The sequence below is a fragment of the Lepisma saccharinum genome, chromosome 24 (genome assembly GCF_977018435.1).
Source record: "Lepisma saccharinum chromosome 24, izLepSacc3.1, whole genome shotgun sequence".
Lineage (NCBI taxonomy): Eukaryota > Metazoa > Arthropoda > Insecta > Zygentoma > Lepismatidae > Lepisma > Lepisma saccharinum.
Window position 1 is genome coordinate 46,742,311 of NC_139252.1, and position 25,361 is coordinate 46,767,671.

Below are 25,361 nucleotides of genomic sequence, written 5' to 3' on the forward strand. Positions count from 1 at the left end.
TTTGCTTACCACAAGAGGCTGTAATGTTTTAATGGAATATATGTAGAGGCATGCACATGTCGTTTTTGACGAAAACATGAAATGTGAAATAAACACTGCATTTTTCCAACATGTTTTGTCACTTAATGATGTGAAATGAACTGCAAAATGCAAAATAAAGTCTTAAACACAAATTTTAGAGTTCATTTACTGCTGTGGAACATTATGAAGTCTGAATTATCCTGTGAGTTATGCCAATCACGGAAAATTGATTTAATTATGCTGTAAATATTTCTAAATATATGTATTGGATTTGAAAAGAAAAAAACACGTTAACCTAATTATAGTAATAATAATTGGTTTAAGTAAATTTAACTATTGCTTCACGAAAGCTCAGTTAAATTCATTCAGCTAAGATTCTTACTGAAGGTATTGTTCTCTTTACTAATGACATGCGTTCTTGTAGCTGCAAGAGGACCTTGAAGCAGAAAAGGGTGCCCGGAGCAAAGCAGAGAAACAGAAGCGAGACCTGAACGAAGAGTTGGAGGCTTTGAAGAATGAACTGCTGGACTCTCTGGATACCACAGCTGCCCAGCAGGAACTTAGAAGCAAGAGGGAACAGGTTAGTTTCTATTGCGAGCAGGGCTCGAAAAATCCAGGTCGCCATGGCGACTAAAAATTTCAGCCTGACGACTGTGATCTTTTGCTGTAATATGTACGAAATTTTGAAGATTTTAAGTTCAATTGCAGTACAGCGTAAGTTAGCAATATTTTTTTTATCAACGTAGTGAACATTCGATAGTCAGCAACAATTTCTTACTCTTTGTCCCCCATTTCCTGCTTTTTCAAATGATTTAGCGATGTTTTGAATACAGTGATGCTCAGCTTCTTATACATAATGTTTCAAAAGTCTCAACCCAAATTTTGAAAATTTATATCATGAAAACCGTAACAGATATTTACACCGGGTTTTCAGCATTATAAAGCCTCATCCATTGAGATATTTCCAATGCTAAAAAATTATCAGTTTACTCCACACAGAAAATTAGATAAATTAATAACTGGCAGAAGGCAGCGTTAACATTTTTCCAGAAATGCACTTCTGAGTGTGCAACATTTGATGGATTTTTGACTGACGAATTTGTGAAAAAGTTACATTTTTGGGACATATCTCCATAGATGGCAACACTAGCAGGTCGAAATATTGTCAACAGATGCACGCAACATGTGCCTAAGTATTGGCCATACATTTACATGAAAAATAATAAATCAAGATTTTGTGCTGAAATTGAACTTGTGAGAGAATCCTAGACTGCCCCTGGTTATCCTGAATTCTCTTTTCTCACTTTCGCAGCTACTGTGCCTGTTTATTTTTTTATTTTTTTTAATCAGCATGGCGTATACATTGGGGCAGAGCGTGTGCTTTGCTGAAGAGTATTTTATGATACTACTAATTCTTACACTCATGTGCAAGAAGTTTTCGAAGAAAAATACCCTGCTTCTGCTGTACAGTTTTACGACTAGTCAAACACCAACAAATTATCCTAGAAATTGTTAAGAGTTGGTATTTATTGTTGAAAATCAATTCTCAGATGTTTTCAGCAAATTAAGAATGTTTTTTCAAATAGTGTAATTTCTTTTATTTGGATAAATGCTAACTAACATAAATTTATTAATCCAGTGATCGCCTACATGATCAGTTTAGTGCAGAAAACCAGGTGTAAATATCTCTTACGGTTTTCATCATATACATTTTCAAAGTTGGGTTGTGCGACTTTTGAAACACACTGTAGTATGCACAATTGCTAGTAGTTTGTTTCTTGGCACCTGATTTTCAGAGCTGGCGCCTAGCTTGGAAGAAAATTTTTCGAGCACTGATTGCGAGTAAATACTGGGAATTAAATTAATTAAATGTGAATTTTGCATTAATTTTGTTCATGTTAGAATTGAACATTCCGAAGTAGTTGTTCTAGAGTTGTTTTGGCATACTGACTAGTTACCCTTCACTTACCACATATCATGCAAAAAATACTTCTTGGATGGCAAGAAGGGGATCATGTTCCAAGTGATAGGTCAGTAACTCTGTTAGTTTTCACCACACATTCTCCTAGCATGGAATTATTAGTCATTCTTCCGTTCCTGTATTTATGAAGATGACAAGATAACAGTAGATGCAATTCAAGTGGAGACTACAAGGCTACAGAAATTGGAAGAGTCACTTGAAACCAAAGAAATTGATGCAAATTCTTGAGACGCGCTCTGGATTTCATTCTTGTTCTTTAGAGAATCTGGACTCTCGAAGTGTTAATGAGCATTTTAAATCATAAAATTCAAATCTTTCACTTCAAATTCAATTGAAATTTGCCTGTACTGACACATCAGTATCTGCTCAGTGCTTTTAAATTTCTAAATAATTTCAATGCTCAAGAAGAAAGAAAGAAAAAAAATATTCATGTGCTAGAAATGTTGCTGCAACATAACAAACTTTTAATATGCTGAAATGAATTAGTCACTTATCCACAAAGCGGTGGTTTTTATGAAGTTCTATTAGATTGATGGCCTTAGCCATGTTAATTTTCTACTCTTCTTTGTCCCAAAAAAATCCTTTTATCTAATAGTTATCCTGATTAGTACTTGCATTCGATCAATTTTCCTTATAATTCACCTTCTGGATAATGTTGTGGTCATATGCAGAAACTTGTTTGGAGTAAATATTTGATGCCAGGTATAGCCTTAAACTGCGAGGAGATTGTTGTGGACCTGAAAGTAGCAATAAAATTAGTATATATACGAGGGCCATTCGGAAAGTAGTACCCGTTTGCGCCATGTGGAGTGCTAGTGACGTGAATAGCTGCCGCTTAAGGTCAAACGACTTCAGTTGACTTGTCTGCTCAGTGTGTGCAAAGTTTATTAGCACTGTCATTGTAGTTATTGTTTCTGTGAGTGTTTACAATGTTCAAAAGAATTGAAAAGGACGCCACTTGTGAAGTTAGAGCTGTGATCAGATTTCTCACCGCCAGGAATGTGCAACCATGTGATATTCACAGTCAATTAAAGGAGGTTTATGGAGACAATGTTACGAGTTGTCTGTTCGGCACTGGTGTCGAAACTTTATCTCTGGGAGGGAGAACGTCCATGATGACTAACATTCCGGCCGCCCATCGGTCATTACGGACAAACTGCTGAGTGCAGTTGGATGAATTTATCAAGAACGATCGGTGCGTCGCACTGGATGAAATCAGTGAACAGTTTACTGATGTTTCACGAACAATTCTTCATGAAATTGTCAAAGATCATCTGAAGTATGGGTATATTTGTGCAAGGTGGGTCCCTCGCTTCCTTACGTTTCATAGTGATGAGAAACTGAAAGAAGGGGTGACTACCTTTCTCAATGGACTGGCCGCGGAGGAATATGAAGCTGGGTTACAAAAACTCGTCACACGTTATTATAAATTCTTAAATATACATGGATAATATGTAGAGAAGTAGTTTAAAGTTTGTTGTTAACAATTACAAAGTTTCTTCAAAATATATTTGTTAGTTTTTTTTTTTAAATTCAACAACTGGTACTACTTTCCGGATGGCCCTCGTATATTCCAGTTTTCCATAGGGGAGAGCTTAGCTTTATTTGCCTCATCTTTAACTTTAAAATAGATCCAACATGGAAGACAACACTCTGCAATCCATCATCCATGTGCATTCCTAAATAACTGAATAAACCAATGGTTCAAAGATGTAGACGTAGTTGTACAACACATTCATGGGTTACTTTCACAAGTATTGTATTATACACGTGTTTCAAGAATAATTTTATGTGTGTATGTTTTTTAAAAAATACATTGTTATGTGTGATGATTTTTCTTGCAGGAATTGGCAACACTGAAGAAGACATTGGAGGAAGAAACGCAAGTTCATGAGGTGCATATAGCTGACATGAGGCATAAACACAGCCAGGAGTTGGTAGTAGTTAATGAGCAGTTGGATACTTTGAAGAAGGTAAGCAGTGTGTTTAACTCACAGTAGTCTTTTCCACCTCCAAGCAACTTTAATCCCCCCTAATCAGAGGGTCTGTGCATGCCTATGTTGTCGTGTTCCTCAATCTAAAAATTTTATAATTCACCTGTAAGAAAAGCAGTGTATCAAACTTGCTGATTAGTTTTCCAAAAAATATGTTGTTATGGTAGCATAGGCCTTATGAATGCTGAACACTAAAATTTGCAGGAGAAACAATAAAAGACCACTTGTCTGACATATTATTCCTGTTCAATCATTTAAAAATGTCAGGAAAATTGATGGGATATATACATATTTCAGAAAACATTACAAGTACTATCTCTATCCCTTTAAATATATTTCTTTAATGTGTAGTCACTGCATGAAGAGGAAAAAAAATCATTCTATACTGTGTTCTGTTCATTTTGGTATTTCATGTATTAAATGCATTAGATCTTGTTTTAAATTTAATTGAATTACGTGTGTTAATTTGAGAGTAGAAAATGAAACTGCAAAAGGTTTACTGCCATTTGCTTACCAGACCCACACATTGTAAGAATGAGACTTGAAATATTACCTCTTAGTTTCTTATGCATTATTAACATTTTCTGGCACTTCTTTCAGAGCAAAGCTGCATTGGAGAAGACGAAACAGTCCCTTGAAGCAGAAAATGCAGACTTGGCAACAGAGCTGCGTTCAGTCGGAGCCAATCGGCAGGAGAGCGAGAGACGAAGAAAGCAGGCAGAAACCCAGCTTGCGGAGCTGCAGTCGAAGCTGATGGAAACTGAGCGAGTGAGGGCAGAGCTCGTGGAGAGAGCAGGGAAGCTTCAACAGGAGATGGAGTCCATGTCTGCCCAGTTGGAAGAAGCTGACCTCAAAGCTTCCGCTGCATCCAAGAATGCAAGCACGATGGAAAGCCAGCTGACTGAAGCGCAGGTAGGCAGTTCAGTTAAACAGTTGCTGTGTACCTCTTGAACAATTTGTTTACCTGTAGCTCTTGTCGTTATTAGTACGAAACTTTCTAGATCTACTCTGAAACAATTTGAGGACCATGTAAACTTGAACTTGGTGGTCATTTTTGTAGAAAACAGCTTACGGTCACTTGGATGCAGGAGTTGACTTTTAAGAAATTCTAAAATTAGAATCCTCTGTAATGAAGCACTCCTGGAACCCAGGGAAAGGTTTCCCTCATGGAGTACCATGAATAAAATGACAGAATTCCAAAGAAAATAGTGATACTACTCTGTTATCAAAATTTCGGGGTTTATATACCAGAGGTTTTTACTCTCTAACCCCTCTGATCCCAAAATTATTACATGATATTTAGGTTACATTAACTGAAATTCAAATGTACAATCACCGAATATTACCATTTTTAAAACTAGATTATATACACTTCTTTCTTTTGTCTTATTTTATAAAAGAGATTCAATTTGCAGCCATTAGTGAGTTACATGGAGGTTAGTCGTTACATAAGTCAACATAGTTTCTTTCGTACATGCAATTTCCTAAAGAACACAGTGCTACCAACACTTGGAAAGCAAGTACACAAATGAAAGTCTCAAAGTGAATTGTGCATGTCAAGAATCATCATACTACACTGTTTCCAGTCTGGCTGGGTTGGCATAGAGGTCAAGCTTCTCAGTCTTCTGATCTCCCACCACTCCTCTCTTTCCACAGACAGTTTGGTCTTCTCTTTTCAACATTCCTTGTGCAATGTGTGCTGTCAGTCTTTCAGGTACCAAGATATTCATTGTATAGGGGGATTAATTAATAATGCATATAACTATTTCTTGTATAAGAATGTGTGCCCAAACTATCTTATCTGTACCTGATCTATTCTGTCCTGCAGTTTGTCTTGTCAAATGTCCTTCTTTTCCTCTGGTTTTCCCTACTAAACTCCTTAAAGTTCAGCTGCAGATATTCCAAATTCTAAAAAAAATACATTCACTTCTAGAGCATTCATGTGCATCTTCGTGCATTTTGCTTTCACTGTTGTTTTGATATCTGCAGTAGTTTTGTGACTACATAAGTTTATTAAACTATTCTGAATATCCTGCAGAACACATATTTTAGTGTAACTACTTAGAGTACAAAGTTGATTGATATTATGTATATATACAGGCTCTCCTGGAAGAAGAGACGAGACAGAAGCTGGCACTCAGTTCCAAACTTCGTCAGCTGGAGAGTGAGAAGGAAGGCCTTGCTGAACAGTTAGAAGAGGAAGAGGAAGCAAAGAAGAATCTAGAAAAACAGGTATGGATTTGTTTCATTATTATTATCTTAATGTTTGATGTATCATGTGGATAATGGCAAATAGCTAAGTGACACAAAATAGTTGAAAAATGGGTAAAGCATACTTTTTTATGTGAAATATTTACTTATTCTGGTATGTGGAACTTTGTTAATGAATGTATATAGCAAAGCAACCCGCTTCCTCTTGGCATTTTCCATAGTAAAGGAATAATTGTTTTTTGTTGGTACATCATTAACTTCTAAGTATAGTGTTCAGGTTCTGTGGGTCATAGAAAATGTAGCACATATACTTCATTGCAGTCATCTTGTTACCCCTTATCCCCCTCCCCAAAAGGAAAAGAAACAATTTCCTTTACTATATTTATCCTAGACAAATTGTTTGTCAAAGCGAAGTTGCAATACAGTTCAAAATAAAGTTTTTGGTTCATAAGTACCATACATTTCTTCTTGTTTTGTTTAGATGTATAAATTTTCTTGTAATGAGGTTCGTAAAAATTATGGATGACTTGATATGGAATTTGAATCAATACCAATGAAGTGCTGATATTTACTAATATGGATAACCAATATCTACCAATTTGTTATAAAATTTCAAATTTTCAAAATTTCTCGAGAGGGAGGGCTCGTAAACCTCTGCATTGAATGTGTTACCAGATGCCGCCAAGACTCTTTGTATTTAGTCATTTACTTTACAGGAATTATACCTTTACATATACAGTTGCACTAAGTTACAGGCTATTTATACAAATATCAGATAGCTGAAATTACCAGTAGTTTTATCGATAATCTAATATGGCCGATTCTGTTAATTGATTGATCCCATTCATATTTGGGAAATGAGAGACGTGGTAGTAACTACTAAAATGGTTTCGCGGAAATAGTGAGTACAGTGTGTGTATATTATTTGATCCCATCTTGTATTCAGTGAGAGAATTTTCATCAATGCTGATATAAAGCACTCTGCAAAATTACTAACAAGATACTTCTTCGTTTTTAACAATTTGAGATTTTCCCAATATTTTGCAGACAAAACTCTATAAAATGAAAGAAACTTGAAGTTAACAATTGAATAAGATACTGTATTAATATACACACGAAACGTGCTTAAATATCCACATACATTTACAAGTATACAAGCACGTTTCATGTGCATATTAATATCTTACTGTGTCTAAAAGTCCCATAACATGAATGAATAAGATAATTTAATAAAGTAAGGGATTACTACTTAAGATGGTTGTAGTTATAATTTAAAAAAATCTTCGTGCATTGTGTTCCATTGATACTTTTTGTTAACCATCTTATACTTACATCCTTCCCCAAACAAGCGCAAAGTAGCATCGCTCAGGGGTTAGTTTTGTTTTACATTGTTTACTTCTGTAATTTGTGCGCAAAGGTTCACTAATTCTGATTACAAACATGTACCGACTAGTACAGTCTCGCACATTCTTACTTGTATCTAGCTTTGTTAATTTTGTTATTTAATTTTGACAGGTTGCAGTACTTAATACCCAAGTTGCTGAAGCAAAGAAACGAGCGGAAGAGGAAGCAGAGCAGGCCAACCAGTTGGAAGAACAGAAGAAGAAACTAGCAAAGGTGGGTCCGCAGTGATCTTATTTCGAAAGTAGATCCCAGTTTGAAAGAAAACAAATTGTGAATATACTTATGTTTAAAAAAGTAGTTCAGAATATTTTATCAATTTTAATTAGGGCTGAGCTGATACTCTCAATGATACCCACCGATACCAATACTTGAAAATAATAATAATTAAAAGTTGTTCAAAATATTGATTAATATTATTTGTGTGTAAGTTTTCCACTTCAATTGTATTGATCAATTTACAAAGATTTTTCATTTGAAATATTCAAGAGTTACGAAATATTAAACTGCATGTTATGTTACCACAAGTTTTTCACACGAAACTGATGCAGAATAAAAAGAAACTTCGAATTTTGCATAATTTCCAGGAAATTTGGACTCTTCTAAAGTGTCGTATGGCTTTTTTTACGGAGCTTGTGAAAGACCAAATGTGGCATCGCAGGGTGGCTCCTGGTCATGGATATCTCCTATAACTGCTGGGGGTTTGACGTGCTGACCCCACAACATCCCATTAAAGGTTGAAGATCTCCACACCTCTAGGTAGAATTGTGGGAGGGAGACTGGCAGTTGGGAGATAGCAAAGGCCAGAAAAGTATTGGCCGGTATCGGTAACTGATACTTTCCAATACCAGTACAATTGGTATCTTTATAAGCTCGGTCCTAATTGATTCTTGAGTGGTAATGTGGTTGAAGAATGATTCAGATACACTTTGCCTAAGCAAGATTGTTACGGAAATATAAAAATATATGCACACATTTTTATTTTTCATAGGCTTTATTTATATGGTTCTGAAAATTTGTGTATTAGACTCTGTAGGATTACCTTAAAAAATATTTCCAGCCTTTGTTTCACAGTACGTGAAATTACAAGACTGTATCGCTTCATATCAAAACAATCTTCAATTACATTTGAGGTTCAACATTTACTGTAATGTACTTTGATGCCAGGAACTTGGTAAGACGTGAATACTTTTGTGTTATTTCATTCGCTCATTGATTCTCACTGCCAACTTCTTCATCTGACAGGATCTTGAGGCACTCCAGCGTCAGGTAGAAGAGCTGCAGGCAGCGAATGACAAGCTGGACAAATCCAAAAAGAAGATCCAAGCAGAGCTGGAGGACACCAACATTGACCTGGAGGCACAGAGGGCAAAGGTGCTGGAACTGGAGAAGAAACAGAGGAACTTTGATAAAGTGTTGGCTGAGGAAAAGGTAGGCCATCAAATATCCACAGGTATATGTTTGCTATCATGAAATGATGTCATGAGTTACTTGTAGTCACGCACAGTGATGGGTTGCAACGATTCCATTGAAAGTCAATGTATTCATTACAACCCGACATTGTCCGTGACTGTACTACCAAGAAGGAGTTCATTATAAACAACTGTAATTTATAGGCCACTTTATGTGCAGAAGGTCTAATTGGGACTAGACCTACAGTTCAAACAATTGTAATGAAATATAATGCATTAATTGCAAGAAATGTGGCTCTTACTCTTCTTGGCAGACTTTTATAACCTTATTTTCCTGTAGTTTACGGTTATTACAAACATAAGAAAACAGTTTTTCGTTGTGACGTTTCAGGAGAACACACGCTCCCTTCATCAGACATTTATTTTCATTTTGACTAAAGATACAGTTATAACAATGGTTAGCGATTTTTTAAACGAAAAGAATCCATTATATAATGGATGTTGTCAATGTTACATTGTTGTAATATAGCAACGTAACTGTGAAAAGAAGCAGTCTGTTTTATTTTTATTTCAGATAAAATTTTTTGATCACATTATTTTTTTATTTAAAATTATGAATCCCAAATATCATCAGGTAATTCAAATTCATCATTGTTTTCACAAAGTCTTGATGTTTTCTGTTACCTTAAATTTTAAAGATGGTGGCTTACTCAATTTGTGAAAAAGAAATACTGGATCTATGTTAATTTATTCCAGTGTTCTTCTGCAATGAACGAAGCTTCCCAGACATTCAACTCTGTGTTTCCTGTCAATCTTTTTAAAACCCTTCACTTTTTAATCAAATGTTTCTCTTCGATGATGTGAGCTGACAAACCTGTTCTTGGGTTTAAATTTATAATGTCCAAATCGTGTTCGTGTCATCTTATTGCCATTTTCCTTGCTGTTTGTCCTACATAATCCTTTGAACATATACAACTTGTATTATATATTCCTGTGGTTTCCACATCTGATAGAGAGTTTCTCATTTTGAATTCATTAAATGTACATTCCAAACTTCCATTATGTAATGCATTATTTTTGTTTAAAAAATTGCTAACCATTGTTATAACTGTATCTTTAGTCAAAATGAAAATAAATGTCTGATGAAGGGAGCGTGTGTTCTCCTGAAACGTCACAACGAAAAACTGTTTTCTTATGCTTGTAATAACCGTAAACTACAGGAAAATAATTCTGCAATGCAAGCAATGCGTACATACAAGAAAAACTATTTTGTAACCTTACTCCATCCTTCTTCCTTCTATGCCTCGTGCCACAGTTGACAACTGACACCATTGCTACATCTACCTTTTTACCTCCCCAACCCCTATTTGCCTTAACAGTGCAGCGGAGTGCATATGGCATTACTTTACCTTTATATGCGTAGTTATTCTATTTAGAAAGTATGGTTCCATACTATTCCCATGCAGATTAGGTGTACTACATTTGGTTTCAAACAAAACCAAGATTTCCGAGAGCCTTGGCTTCTTTATTTCTGTTGCACATTCCAAGTCTTTCAGGGTTCCCATTAAATTGGAAAAACTGGAAAGATCAGGAAGTACGTATTCACAGGCATTTCTGGGTTGTAACAACACTGAAAGTTAATGGGGATGTTGGAATTAACCCAAAAGTGTGGTATATTGCACTGATCGGAAAATCCCGTTGATTTGAAATGGTTTTTAGTAAATATTAAAAATACACAAACTTTTTCCATCATTATAATCAATATTTTCAAGTATGTATAGTCATGGACGTCTGCAGGAGTTTTTCCAGAGGTGCAAACAAGGTATGTTTTCCAGGGGGGGAAGGGAGGCATATTATTCCCTATAATAGTGATGCCCCTCGAAAAACACCCTTCAGTCTGAAATTATCATGTTCCATCAACACCCTTATAATAATTAACATAAATTACTGTGACTGAAATGAAATTATGTGTGAAATATATACTTTTTAGGTAGAATGCCCTCCCCCTTCCTTTCCAGACATCCATGTTTATGGTAAATAAGTATGTAAACAATTGTATAGAGTATGCGTAAACACAATTTTGCTGCAGAGTGCATTATATTTTTAAAAAAAAAGTAATTTAAGGAAATGCCTTACCTTGCAGATTAGGCAAATGCTTTCATATTTTTCACTCAGATCTTACACTTTAAATTGAGTTATAATAAGTTAAACATAATACATTGTGATCTGGTAATTAATTAAAAATACCTGGAAAGTCTGTAAATTTGTTTTCACAGAATGAGCAGAAATTGTCAATTTTTTTTTGTCCTACTCTGGACTGCTCCACATGTTTTACCACATTTGAATTGATTATTCACACACAAATATCTCTTTGTAGGCAGTGTCAGAACAGTATGCCCAGGAACGTGATACAGCGGAACGTGAGGCAAGGGAAAAGGAGACCCGTGTGCTGTCCCTTACACGAGAGCTTGACGAAATGAGCGAGAAGGTCGAGGAGCTTGAGAGAGGCAAGAGACAACTGCAAGCAGAACTGGATGAGCTTGTGAATTCTCAAGGAACCGCTGACAAAAATGTAAGTACATCATGCGTGTTTATAGCAGTTACATATTTTGAAAATGAATATTTGTTCAGGGTGGCGACAGACCTGGAAAACCGGGAAAAGTCAGGGAATTTGAGGTGTTAAAAAAAGTCAGGGAAATGTCAGGGAATTTCATCTTCATTGACTTCGAATTTCAATGGAAAAAACAAAAATCTGGAGTTTGCTACATTCTTTTCAAAGAATGGACATTTCTCAAGAGAATTAAACATGTTTCATGTTCTTGGGTGCCATACAAGTTGAATAATGAGCCAAAATGTGAAACTGTTTTTTACGAAAAATCGGTAATTTGCATTTTTGGAGGAAAATTGTTATAACTTGGACACTATGGGAGCAATCTACTTCGGATAAGTTTTGTTTTGCAGCTAAAAAAATCAGAGCATGCAACCGTGTACAATTCAGAACGCCGAACCGAGGAAGGGGGGTTTGGGGGCGCGACCACCGAATTTCAATGAAAAAAAAAACAACATAAAAATCTGGAGTTTACCTCCTCTTCTCCCGCTATTTTGGGGAGAAGGTGCAAACCTTAGTATTCTCTTCAAAGATTGGACGTTTCCAAAGAGATTGAAACATGTTTCATGTTCCTGGGTGCCATACAAGTTGAATAATGAGCCAATTTGTGAAACTCTGTTCGGAAATGTGGCTTGGATATGTTGCGGAGAGGGGGGAGGTTGGTCATCAATATGAATTTCCCAGGCTTGCTCCAGACCTGTGTCTGAGTTTCCACCCAAACATAAGAGATGAAGGTCCAAAAAGCACATTCATTTCGTAATCAGCACCATGATACCATATGGTATCATCGGGCGAGTACGACCTTACTCTGATGATACCATATGGTATCATCGGGGGAGTAAAGGTTTAGCCTCTAAATATTACTTGGAAAATGCATTGAATTATCATTTTTTCTTGTCCGTATGGGAGTAGTAAGGGGACTTGTCAACAGATGGAGGGGATAAGAGCAGGTGGCGCCGTCTGATAGTTGTCTGACATCGTAGTAAGGCATTTTGATGGGCAAACTGAAGGAACATGGAAACAAATAGGTTCCATTAATACATACAACTTTTGTCGAATATCGCCACCCGACAAAGTATCTCACTACAACATGCGACAGAAATTGCATGGACTGCAACATCCAACAAAAATCGCATGCATAAACAAGAAGAGCTTTAGACTGCAAATATGCTGCTGGAATTTTATTACTCTTCTGACTCACTTCACCTTATTTAATGTAGCAGTACTTACGAAGGCTTTCTTTTATCATACTGACGTATTACTGGTTTTGCACAAGTTAACATACGTTTACAATGACATTGCACTATTCTTAGATATCAAGAAGAATCCAACCAAACGGGATATATATTGAATACTATCACGAAAAAGTGAAACATAAATCTCCATTGGTGAACGTTATAAAAATTGGCAAGTGCATGCTCCCAACCTCAAATTTACTGCAACACTAGTATTGCAATGAAATTAACGCCACTCTCTGACCTGTCTGTTTAATCTCGTGAGAGATGGTTTTAAATCTCTCACTGAGTGGGGTTAATGTCCAATATTATGAAATAAAATACCAATAATAAATACGTAAATATCATATTTACTCGAATCATTCATTCATAACAGCAAATCACTTCCTTCAAGAATTGACTTTTCTCTGCCAGCCCTGCTAAATTTTCACTTTCCATCTACTGATTTATACGAGGGGTGGCCAGAAAGTAATTTCCAATAGTAGGGACATTGATTTTTCGCAAACGCAAAAACCGTGAAAAATGGTAATTGCTGCGAAATTATGTTTAGGAATGTGCAGTGATGTCTGGACACATTTTTCGCCCGTTCGAAATATCGAAATAATGCGAATTTGGAAAAAAAAATGCAAATTGTTGGCGTTTTTAGCGATTTTTTTAAAGAAATGTCCTAAAACAACAAAAAATTCCATGAAATCCAACATCCTTGTCTTTTCTAGGCCATATTTGTGTACATAGAACATGCAAGTTTTCCAACATTTTACTCAAGAGTAAACTATAGAGTTATACGTACGTGGAATAATTCCGACAGCCACATTAAATCATTTATTTCCCACGATTTTTTCAACTTCTATCGAAACAATTTGCATCGCAGAGCAAAGTGGCAGAGTTCTAACAGGAGATCAAGTGCGTATCTACCGTCACACGGGAGCCACATCTACGTATTTGTTGCACGAGATATGTTCTGAATTACCAAGCTAAGTGCGCACTATCAGCATTTGTCGAGCGAGTAATAATGGAGCTCAGTCGTTAGGGCATCTGACTACTATGCGAGAGACCCGGGGTCTATCCCCTGCGGGGGAGAACCGGGATGTTTTCCACCTATTCAAACTGCTCCGGTGCCCACCCAGCATCATATGAAGCTGGTACCTTGAGGAAACTTTGAGGGATAAAAGTAGCCAGGAGTGTGATGCTGATCACATCACTCCCACCTTCAGCCATGATCAAGAAAGTGTGGGGCCCTAACTCCACACCAAAATTCCATTATCTAAAATCCTTACCTTAAAATTAATAAAGGGGTATGGAAAATAACTTTCCCAAAATAACTTTCAAGATATCAAGCTCTTGCGAAGAGGCGTAAGCCATCTGACTTACAATTTGAAACAGTAGTTTAAAAACACCATGAAGGTATAATTTCAGATCTTTGTCAGAAAATGCGCTAAAATGAAAATGTGAATTTTGGGGAAAATAACACCGTATAATAAAAAATAAAAAATAAGAAAATACACCAATTTGAAAAAAAAAATAACAAAATATCAAGGTCCCTACCGATTAGGCATAAATAAAACAAGAATATCAGTTGTAATTTATTGCATTAGTAACAGTGAGTCTCAACCTAATTTTCGGCATAATCACCACCGTTGTTCTGGCATGTGTCGTAGCATGGCACTAAATTTTGTATGCCCATGGTATATGTGTCTGACAGCAAAGACTGGAACTATCTCTACCGCAATGTAGCTGTCAAATCCTTGCCCTGCCAGAAACCACCTTACTATCACTTACGACGTCCGGTCTGCACAACTCACAGGATTGCTGGTGGCTCTGTGCTAAATTCTGAGCGTGCAATGTAGGCTACATCGCAGTCGGTGGGAGACTTTATGAGAGCTGCAATCTTTAACCTAGAACTGTCCTAAACCGGCTGCATTGCAACTGTACCAGATTACAGCTACATGCCACTTCTTCCTGCCTGCATGTGTGTGTGTCGCTCTCCGACCACTAGTGCTTCGTATAGGCACCATTGGAGCTTTTTCAGGATGCCCCTCGTATATGAACTTTCAGAAGCTTTTATTATTAGTGTCTCCCTGTTTTAATGTGTTGGTTAGCTAAATCAGGTACCTATACAATGCAATTCTATAAATTCCTTGTGTTAAATTTCTAATACCTACATACCCTTTTCGTCAGCAATAATGGTATACTAATTGCATGTTGTCAGATTCACAGTACTTCACTTGGATATACTGTACTGAAGCAGAAATCCCATCGATAATGTAAGGAAATATGACACTTTCTTTTGTTCGATTCAGTTGTTTCACTTATATGCAAGAGAGTTGTTTGCTTTACAGAGAAGAGAGAAGTAGCTTTATTCATTGAAAAATGAGTCCGCACTCATAGTTTTTGCAAGCAGAGGGTTCCAAACCTCAGTGGAAATATCAACATATAATACCGAGAATATATAAGGAGACTGATAAATTACTAATTGTATTTCTTAATCAATCACTCTTCACTCTTATCTCATTTAGTCGTACCTTTAAAAATTATCAAGTATTTTATTTTAAACTTACTGCATATGACAAAATTCCATAATCATTCCTTAGCTTGTGAATTGTAATAATTTTCCAAATTCACTATTTTGCAGTTTGAATTCAAATCATAGAGAATAGAGAAGTTAAATCAATTTAATAGAAGATAATATTGGTACTTAGCAAGACCATACGTGGATCTGTATGAGTTTATTATTTCCATTTGCAAAAATATCGATTTAGTTTAGTTTGTAATTGTCAGGGTAAAATGTAAATTTTGTCCTGGAAAACCTGGAAAAGTCAGGGAATTTCATTTCTGCTTGTTTGTAGCCACCCTGTTGTTGCTTGTAAAGTGGGGATACTGTCAGCAAGTATATCATCTTGGAATCATAAGTGCCAATATCTTTGAATTATTGGGAGAACAGGACACTAAGATGCCTTTTTTTTTTCAGGGAGATGGGGTGGAGGGATGGAATTGTAAAGATGGGTGTTACTTAGCTGTGTTTTAGGAGGGGGTATACACAATAAAATATGGTGTAATTATCATTTTTAACCTTTGTTTTAAAAGTTGTTCAATGATGAAAATGTTAATTGGGGGTCATTTTAAAGGGGGGTTGTATTTACCACTTTGCTTCCCTCCCCCCTAAGTTCTTTACTGTTTTCATTTTAAAATGTTGATTTCCCAAGGGAGCCGTAGCCCCATCGGCTCCACCCAGGGACAAGCTTATTTGTTTCAGTTTAAGTAGAGTATGTTTATCTTCCTTAGTTTAAAATTTAATCACAAGATTTAGAGAAAAGGAAAAATACACAGTCAGAATATAATATTAATAATCGTTAATATTGTTAACGATGAATTGTACATACAGTGATAAAAATATATTGTATATGAATTTATCAGATATTGTCCTCATCAAGTTAAAGAGTTGTGGGAAAATGCTATTTGAATGGGAACACATGATAAATGCAAAATAAATATGTGGGTATTCACAAAAGACTTGAAATATATTATTGCATAATAAGAAGTCATGAATTACCATAAAGGCACAGTTGTAAAATAGTCTTATGGAAAATTTTGTTTGATATAAAGGTGCCAGAATTTAATTAAATATAACACTAGGCAACCTAAACTTTGTTCTGGTTGCAAAATTAATATCCTAGAAGATACTTGTGTTGATATGTATGTAGTCTTTTAGTCATAGTACAAAAAATTTCTATATATTTTGGCATTAATGAATACTATATTGAATGCTATGTGCCAAACAGTGTTGAGTAAAATAGCATGGGTAAAATCAGGGCTCAGTCCCTTGTTCTGGATGTTCTGACAGTATCAGAACGTCAACATTTAGTGTGTACATTACATTCCTTTTTATTTTGTTGAATGTTATTTTGGGTTCTCAGGCATTAGGAGATAGTACTAAGTTTTCTAATTCTGTTTAAAACAACGTTTGCATAATAGTTTATAGCAATAGTGCAGTAATTGCCAGCTTTTTGCCATAACACTACTTATTTAATGCTTTGCAAATTCTGTAATAATGTTTTTGTTGCCATTACTTCTTATTTTAAACTTTTAAGGGGTTGTTATTGTGAATTTTTCATCACATGAATGATATTAAAATTACTTTTTCTTCCGTGATTTTTTCATAGGAAGAGGTAAGAGACCAAAAGCATCATTTATTGTATGTCTTTTCAGTTTTTATGTTTGGAGATTTATGCCCTTTGAGTTTCAGTGTGGAATTGATCCCAAGGATGCTTTTTTACCTGAATTTTTTTTCTGCATGTAGAGTAGCATGATAATTTATTGGTTAGGTATCCTGTTTGTTTCGTAGTTTATTATTTTTACTTGGAAGTGGAGCAGTGGAAATGTTTATTTTTTCCAGCTGCTTTCAGCCATGTATTAATTACAACTTGCATGTTTGCTTGAAATAACACTTCACATTTGTTTATAGTTTGCAATTTGTCCTGCATAGAATTATTTTTTACAATATTTCAGGATTTGTGTGTGTTAACTGATTTCACTGCTACAGTGCAAATTTAACAATGTTGATTTATATCATCATGTAAATACATATATTTGAACATGCACAAATAAATTGCCACTAAAGTTCAGAAGACAGCTTGTAATGTACAAGGGAGTTTATGCTTTTTTTGCAGGACCACGTATGAGGGGTAAATGCAAAATTCAGGAAATTGTTTTTAGCTTTTACTCTATTGGACCATGAAGAGAGTATATATAATGCAGATAAATCTGTGTTCAGGCTGCAGCAGAAAAAAAGTGATGATAACACCAATACTAGCACAAAAGTTTGCTAAGCAGCTTTGAAATGCCCCTCCCTCCTCCAAATTAATCCTGTCGATACTGGGCCAAAATTTTGGAGCTCCCACTTGTGATTGAAACTGAGAGAGCTAAGCATTTGAATATGGAATTGCTCTAACAATCTTCAGTCATTCTGATAAACGGGCCAACATTTTTTTTTAACTGAATAAAATGATAGTTGACCATCTTGTGTTTTCATTAATATCTGTAGATGGAATTCTAGCTTGCTAATTTTTCATTTTTCGCAAAAACATTTTTTCATTAAATTAGTTATGTCATGTACCAACATTATAACGTAAAATCTCAGGATAAAAAGTCCAGATGGATAAACTTGCACAAGAATAAAATTCAGAATAAAGCTGTGATAAAATGTTTAATATAATAGATGAAATTGCACTTTCATGATGTGAAAAAAAAAAGTTACATTCTTGTACAGTTTAGTGGCATTTGATTTGTGCATATGAAGGTACATAATAAACTAAAACGTAAATTTCAAATCCTTTATTAGTGATCATCATAAATACAAAGGCTTTCGCAGAGAAGGTGAGACTAATTCCTGTATAGGAAAACAGCGACCTCCATTGGCTAGCAAATGTACTAGGGTGAAAATATGGGTCATTACCTGCAGATTGAGACCAAAATGAGCGCAATAGGTCAAAAAGTCATGACTGCTTAGCAGTTAAAAGACAAGCATGTACATGGACTAGAGGTCTGCACGGGCTCGGGCCATGCCCTCGGGCCTAGGCCCGGCCCGGCCCGCGGGCAGGACTCGGGCCATAAATAACCAGAACTTCTCGGGCTCGGGTCGGGCCCGGGCCCGGGCCTCGTGGCTATTTTGTTAGCGAATATTGTCATCGAAAAATAATTTTTAATTATTGAAATTATGGTTTACTTCGAGAATGAGAATAGGAGCACGAACTACAACAGTGCCCATTTTTTTTTCAAATGCTGAATTGGAAAGTAATTTTAATTATGTTTTCGGGCTCGGGCCGGGCTCATGTTTACTTATTATCGGACTCGGGTCGGGTTCGGGTTTCATTTCCTCGGGCCGGGCCGGACTCGGGCCTTACAATTTAGGCCCGTGCAGACCTCTAACATGGACCCCTCCAAGAATCATTAAAATGAAACAAAAAAATTACAAACCACAAATTTTTTTATTCAGAATCAGCCATATCGAGTAGACGTACATCTTTTTCAAAATAGGTACCATTCATTGACAGCTAAGCAAGCGTCCATACACTCCTGCCACTTTGTGAATGTCTTTTAAAATTCGTCGTCTTCAGGTAGTGAACTGAAGAAACTTTCGCTGCGGTGATCACTTCTTTGTTCGTCATAAACACGTAAAAGTGGAAATAGCCAAAAGTCTCAGGGTGCAAGGTCGAGGCTGTATGCTGGAAGCACTCTCACAGACATATGCCTATCACGAATAATTGCTGCAACAGTATTCACTAGCATCTCGTTAATCACTGTCCAGGATGCGGAAGCAAAGCGCCTGATTCATGCCTATCTTTGAACAACTTGTGCCATCGGTACACTGTGGCTCTACTCAGTCTGTCTTGATCGGCATATGCCTGTTGAAACATTGCATATGTTTCCACAGCACTTTTCCCTAAACGAGAACAAAACTTTATGGCATGTTGCTGATCATCTTGAATACTTGAAATCAATGTTATACACAAAAACCTGGAGAGGTAAATGAAACATGTTCCACGTAAATCAACACAGCTGCTTACTAACGTGGTTTCTCAACATGTGACACCTTCCTACGGAAACAGAATGAGTCATCCTACACGACGCGACTAGTGCCGAAACCATAGGCAGTGCTGCCAAGCCAGGAATAAATCTGTCTCACCTTCTCTGCGACAGCCTTTGTACATATTATTTTGCTGATACACCTTAGATTAAGAATAATAGTTAATGGGATTATAAAGTGAAAAATATAAATATGGCATCACTCATTGGTTAGCCTTAAGTGCAGTATCCTACAACTCTGAAATCTTGCACATCATCATTGTCTAGGAAAATAATTGAATTAGCAGATTGCGCAACGGTGCTAGAGGTCCTGGGTTCGAATCTCAGCCCGTCACACTGTTATGGGGTGAGATGTCACACTTGATAGAATTTATTCACAAGTAACTTGTCATGTGTCCCTTCTTACTTCAGTCTGAAATTCTCCTAAGGTTAATCAATATCTAAATGCATGTGATTTTTGTTTAAAACATGAATTTGCACCATAAGGGTAAAGATGTATGTGATTGTATTATTTGAGATCATACTATGCAATACAGCTTTAACTGCTCCGTGTGTGTCAGCCATAAATTATTTGCATATTTTAAAAAATCTCCTTGGCTTTCTTGCTAAATACTAACATACGTTTGCATTGCTTTGTGACATAATGAAACATACTTTATTTAATCTGTAGTTTGGTAATCTTTTGCTGCTTTAAGTGGACTAACTTTCTTTAAATACTGGTCAGTTTCTGTGTAGTACATACTTTGTTAATAACAGGTAATTCACTGTAAGAACTGTTTAAGGGAACGTAATGCAGATCCCATACCTGAAATTTAAAAAAGGAAGGACTTTGAATTGGACTGTGAGCTAGTAATAAAAAATCAATACTGTATGCAGTAGAATATAAGGCTATATGAAATTGTAAATTGTTGTTTAAAAAAACTGTACAAGTTGTATGTACTTTTAACCATAAACAGCAAAACTGCCTGGAACATAACTGGATCATTGTCTTGAGAAACATAACCACCACCCTGTAGTACTTTAGCACTATTGTTGGTCTCTCATGTAAACAGATCCTGTTGATGATGACCATGTAACACTAATGATAGCTACCGTAATTTACGCTGAAAAATGAAAAGTAAACTTATCAGAGAAATTACCTATCTCCGCGTAACCGCCAAACAGATATCTTTAGATACTAATGATATACTGTTTTCTCTCTGGGGCAAAGTTTTTACCTGCCAATCTATTTTTAATGAAAATATTCCTTATAAACTCACAAGGAGAAAAATAATGACAAGAAAATTTATAAAAATAACACTGGGGAACAAAAAAAAGATTTTATTTTGCGGCATAAAGTTTAATAACAGTTTCAGCACACAAAACAGCTGTGATTGCCAATTGTATGATTGGTTCAGTTGAATTGACTCCAGTTATAAAAATAAACACACCATGGAAAATGTAGGAGGTAAAATTACTCTACGCTTTTCTCGGTAATATCAAAATTTGATAATAGGCTGAAATTCCCATAAGAAACTTATTTATTTATTTGTAAATTGTTGCTAGGCAACTTATGAAGCATTGCTAGGCAATATATCGGACACTCAACAAACCTTAAGGAAGAATACCAAAACATAAAAATGGTTTTAGAAAAAAAATTTAATATGCTGAACATAAGTGGCTCGTGTGTGTGGATTTGAAGATGGTGAATTTTTTACTAGGACAGCAAAGTGGGTACACAAAATATCCCTGTTTGCTATGTTTGTGGGATAGTCGTGCTAGAGAAAAGCATTGGACGATAAAAGTTTGGCCCCCAAGGGAAAATATTATTTAAAAAAGCTAATATCATTCATGAACCGCTGATAGATAGGGACAAAATCATTCTTCCGCCACTGCATATTAAACTTGGGTTGATAAAACAGTTTGTCAAGGCCTTAGATACAAGTGGTGATTGTTTCAAATATATATGCCACACTTTTCCAGGACTAAGTATTGAAAAATTGAAGGCAGGAATCTTTGACGGACGACCACAAATTCGTACACTTATAAATGATGCCAATTTTACAACTTACATGTCTTACATCGAATCTGAGGCCTGGCTGAGCTTTGTGTCCGTCGTCAAAAACGTTTTGGGGAATCACAGAGCAGAAAAGTACCCCGATATAGTTGGAAATATGTTGAAAAATTTTGAGAAATTGGGAGCTAATATGAGTGTGAAGATACATTTTCTACATAGCCACATTGACAGATTCCCTGAGAACGTTGGTGATTTTAGTGAAGAACGGGGAGAAAGGTTCCATCAGGATATAAGGATAATGGAAGAAAGGTACCAGGGACGGTGGGATCGCCACGTGATGGCCGACTACTGTTGGAGCTTACAGACGGATTGTGCTAAAAAGCAATACAGCAGGAAATCCTATAGAAAACGTTTCACATAGTTTGTTACTTCATTGTGTACATATTTTCTTAATTATTATGATCATAGGCCTATATAAATTTATTTTTATAATAATGATTGTAATCACAAAAAGAAATATTAAATTGTTGTTGGAAGTTCATTTATATGTATATCTTATGTTTCCGCCATTTTGGTTTAGTTGCATTTATTTCATAAATTAGAGCCAATTCAGGAAATATATTATTATATCATTATTCAGCAGCATGAAATTGCCCTAAATTAGCTCTGAAACACTGTGCCGCAATTTCACTGTTCCCCAGTGTAATCTGTGAAGGGGGAATTCTAGAAGTAGAATTGTTTTCTTGGATGTTTCTGCTCATTTGACATTCTTATTTCTTCAGTTTCACTTTGCCCTTTCGTCTTTCTTTCCACAGAATATGTAAACTGGAGCCATGCTCATTTCTAAATCAGTTTCTTTTTCAAACATTCTCTACTTGCCTTTTCATGAAGTTATTTTAAGAATTGTGAACATTCAGGAATGTGTGACTGTTTAAGTTGTGTTAGTGTTGTGTGGAAAGACTCAAAAGTTTGATGAAGGCATATTCTATTATCTTGTCAATTTTGTATGCATTGGTGTGAACTCCAAATGATATTTGTCCACCTCCCCAATGGTACAGTGATAGCATTGTTGCCTTGTAATCAAGGGGTCCCAGGTTCGATACCTGTTGGAGGCACATAGTGGTTTGGATCCCACTTTAAAGTGTAGGTCCAGTCCCAATTAGCCTTACTGTGCATAAAGTGGACTTAAAACACCAAATCAATCAATCCACTACCAAAAAGTGTATTACTTCACTGCTGAGTGTCAAGAAATAGTAGACAGCTCACAATATTCCATAGAATTAATATTTTGTCAGTATCGCGGTAATGTTGGATCAAAGTGAAGAAGAGAAAAATGAAGCGCAAGTGTGATATTGGTGAATTGTTAATGTAGGAAAATTACTAATATTATAAATATAAAGCTTTTTAAGATTTGTCTGTAATCTGCCTGCTTTTTCCACTAGGGTGCCTATAAAATTCTGGAATGTATTCCAAAATGCTTTAATTTCCGTATGTAGTTTAAATGTTTTGAATTTTAAAATTATTCTGTCGTGTGAAAACTAGAATGGTATCTAATTTGAATGGTTGGTCCTCAGGTCCATGAGCTGGAGAAGGCCAAGCGAGCACTGGAGAGTCAGCTGGCCGAGCAGAAGGCTCAGAACGAGGAGCTGGAGGACGAGCTGCAGTTCACGGAGGATGCAAAACTTCGTCTCGAAGTCAACATGCAAGCCATGCGTGCACAGTTTGAGCGTGATCTTCAGGTAAGCTGAACTGACGAAATAAGTTTCTCTTGGATTTTATGTAAAATTGGTAAAATTTCATTTTCCGTTCCTTAAGGAATGCTGCTTGCATTATAAGTGTCAAGGAAGTCTAAAAATTAAGTTATGAAGCTGTATGGGGAAAGAAATGGGCTCTGCATCCGGTAGAAGTTAGGGTGAATGAGCGTTCAACTGGCGATCTTCAGGACGATGTGTTAGTAAAATTGATATTTCTACTTTTATGCCCCCAATTCCTTCATCAATATATTATCTTAGAATAATAGAATACTTATAGTTTGAAATTTCTAAATATTCAGAAATACTTGAAGTTGATACAGTGTTTTTAAGTACCGTATTTACGCGTGTATAATGCGCACTTTTTTCCAAAATTTTTGCCTTTCAAAACTGTGGTGCGTATTATGCACGGAATAATTCGGACAGGTAAAATTAAATCACGCATTTTTTTTTCACTATGTCACTCCGTATAACATGTATATATCTACAGATTGCCTTTCTTTAGCAATAATAATTTTAAAAAAATAACTTTTTAATGCGAAATGGCCGTTTTCCATGAGTTGTCACTTAGTAATGGAAAGTTTTGCAACATCGAGAAAAGCAGCACCCGTTCTGGCGGCATTCAAGCACGCACCTCCCGTCACACTGGAGACGTATCAAGCGGTATTTTTCGCGGGAGAAATAACTTCCACAAAAATTGTTTTCGCCTTAGACATGGTCATGAACAGAGATCGGGCGAAAAATACGTTTTTTGCACTCATTCCCTTCAGAAGCACTCTACCGCTCGCAAGTGGGTCTGATCTAAAAATAAACACCAGACCACGCTTCAGTTATATCCAATAGCACTTGACCTCTGCCCTCCCCTCCCCCAAGCGTACCAATGTTACCCGCAGCCGACGGCTGCTAGCCAACATGCCAGGCTTGTTTTGCCATTGTGATTTCGTTTGCTCTTGGATACATGAGAAGAGATCGAATATGCTTGGATGCTATTTTAAATCGACTTTGTAGCGTACAACTTCCGGTAATCGCTTTCATTCAAAACATATTCTTTGTTCCCTGTAACACTTCATAAAGAAGTGAAACTGTTATAGATAATCAAAGCCACATAGGCCACCTAAAGATCGTCAACACTCTTAATGCATGTTCATCCAGGTTTCCGCAAAAGTTCACTTCGATCTTACTTGCATCATAACTCCCGTTTACCACTTTCTACATTTTCATGACTGTGCCGATGTCCTAATATTTGCCAAAAGTGTTCCGTTGGCAGAGTGACTTCTCCCTCTTTTCTTCTCAGCAAACGTTAAAGGGGGGGGGGCAATGCCGATTGTCTTCTTGCTCGTGTGTGCACACAGGCTGATTACAGGCAAGGGTGGAAGTGGACCGCTCTTTCTTTCCTTTGACTTCTAAAATGGTCAACCAGTTCTGGATGCATTCTTGAAAACTAACAAAAACCATAGGACAAGTATAAAAAAAAAATATTAAAAAAATGCCCCCCTACCCAGCTTTCTCCGCCACTGGTCTGCACGGCAATGTAATAATTGCAGAATTCAGGTCTTATTTTTTTCTTTTTTTAATGCTATTGTATTGAAATATTGCCCGTATTATTGTCTGTTGCAAGGTAAAATATAAAGAAAGGGTTTATTCTTTCTTCTTCACACAGCTGATAAAAGTTCAGCCTTCGACAGTTGCATTATCTTTGAAATACGGAGGATTTTCCCTGACCACCTGTTGTTCGAACTTCCAGCTGGTCGCCTTGTTTTTACGCTGCAACTGGCGCCGGTGTTTTGTCTAGCGTCTGCGAAGTTGTCGCTTGTGGATAACAGCAATGACTCATCCAGCGCGAAGGCAAGTCATTGTTTTGTATCTCGCAAAGCTGTTTTGATTTGACGATAACGAAATTCGATCTTCAGAAAGAAAAAGAAGAGTTAAAACAACTTCGTGTTCTGCACCTTTATCTTCAGAACCTCAATGTGTAAGCTGCGAACGATTTTTAAAAAAAAATGCTCAATGTATAAGCTGACACCGATTATCGTCCATTAACGTGAGAGTAAATAAAGATCTCCCATTTTGATATCTGAAAATGCGCAGGTTTCATAAAGCTTGTTTTGAGTTAATTTTATGCTTTTGGGCTAATCGGGACTAAATATACAGTTTCACTTTAGTGAAATC

At 36.3% G+C, this 25,361-nt stretch overlaps 1 protein-coding gene across 3 annotated transcripts in view; it reads left to right on the plus strand.

Moving 5' to 3' along the window:
* The window catches only part of zip (myosin heavy chain 10), a 159,907-nt gene that overhangs the window by 121,486 nt on the left and 13,060 nt on the right, over positions 1-25,361 (plus strand). For all 3 annotated transcript variants that reach the window (XM_083110829.1, XM_083110830.1, XM_083110831.1), the window contains 8 exons: positions 446-601; positions 3,847-3,975; positions 4,597-4,908; positions 6,097-6,228; positions 7,723-7,824; positions 8,854-9,039; positions 11,398-11,592; positions 23,016-23,180. In XM_083110829.1, the coding sequence (XP_082966955.1) occupies positions 446-601; positions 3,847-3,975; positions 4,597-4,908; positions 6,097-6,228; positions 7,723-7,824; positions 8,854-9,039; positions 11,398-11,592; positions 23,016-23,180 (1,377 nt within the window). The remainder of the gene's footprint in view (positions 1-445; positions 602-3,846; positions 3,976-4,596; positions 4,909-6,096; positions 6,229-7,722; positions 7,825-8,853; positions 9,040-11,397; positions 11,593-23,015; positions 23,181-25,361) is intronic.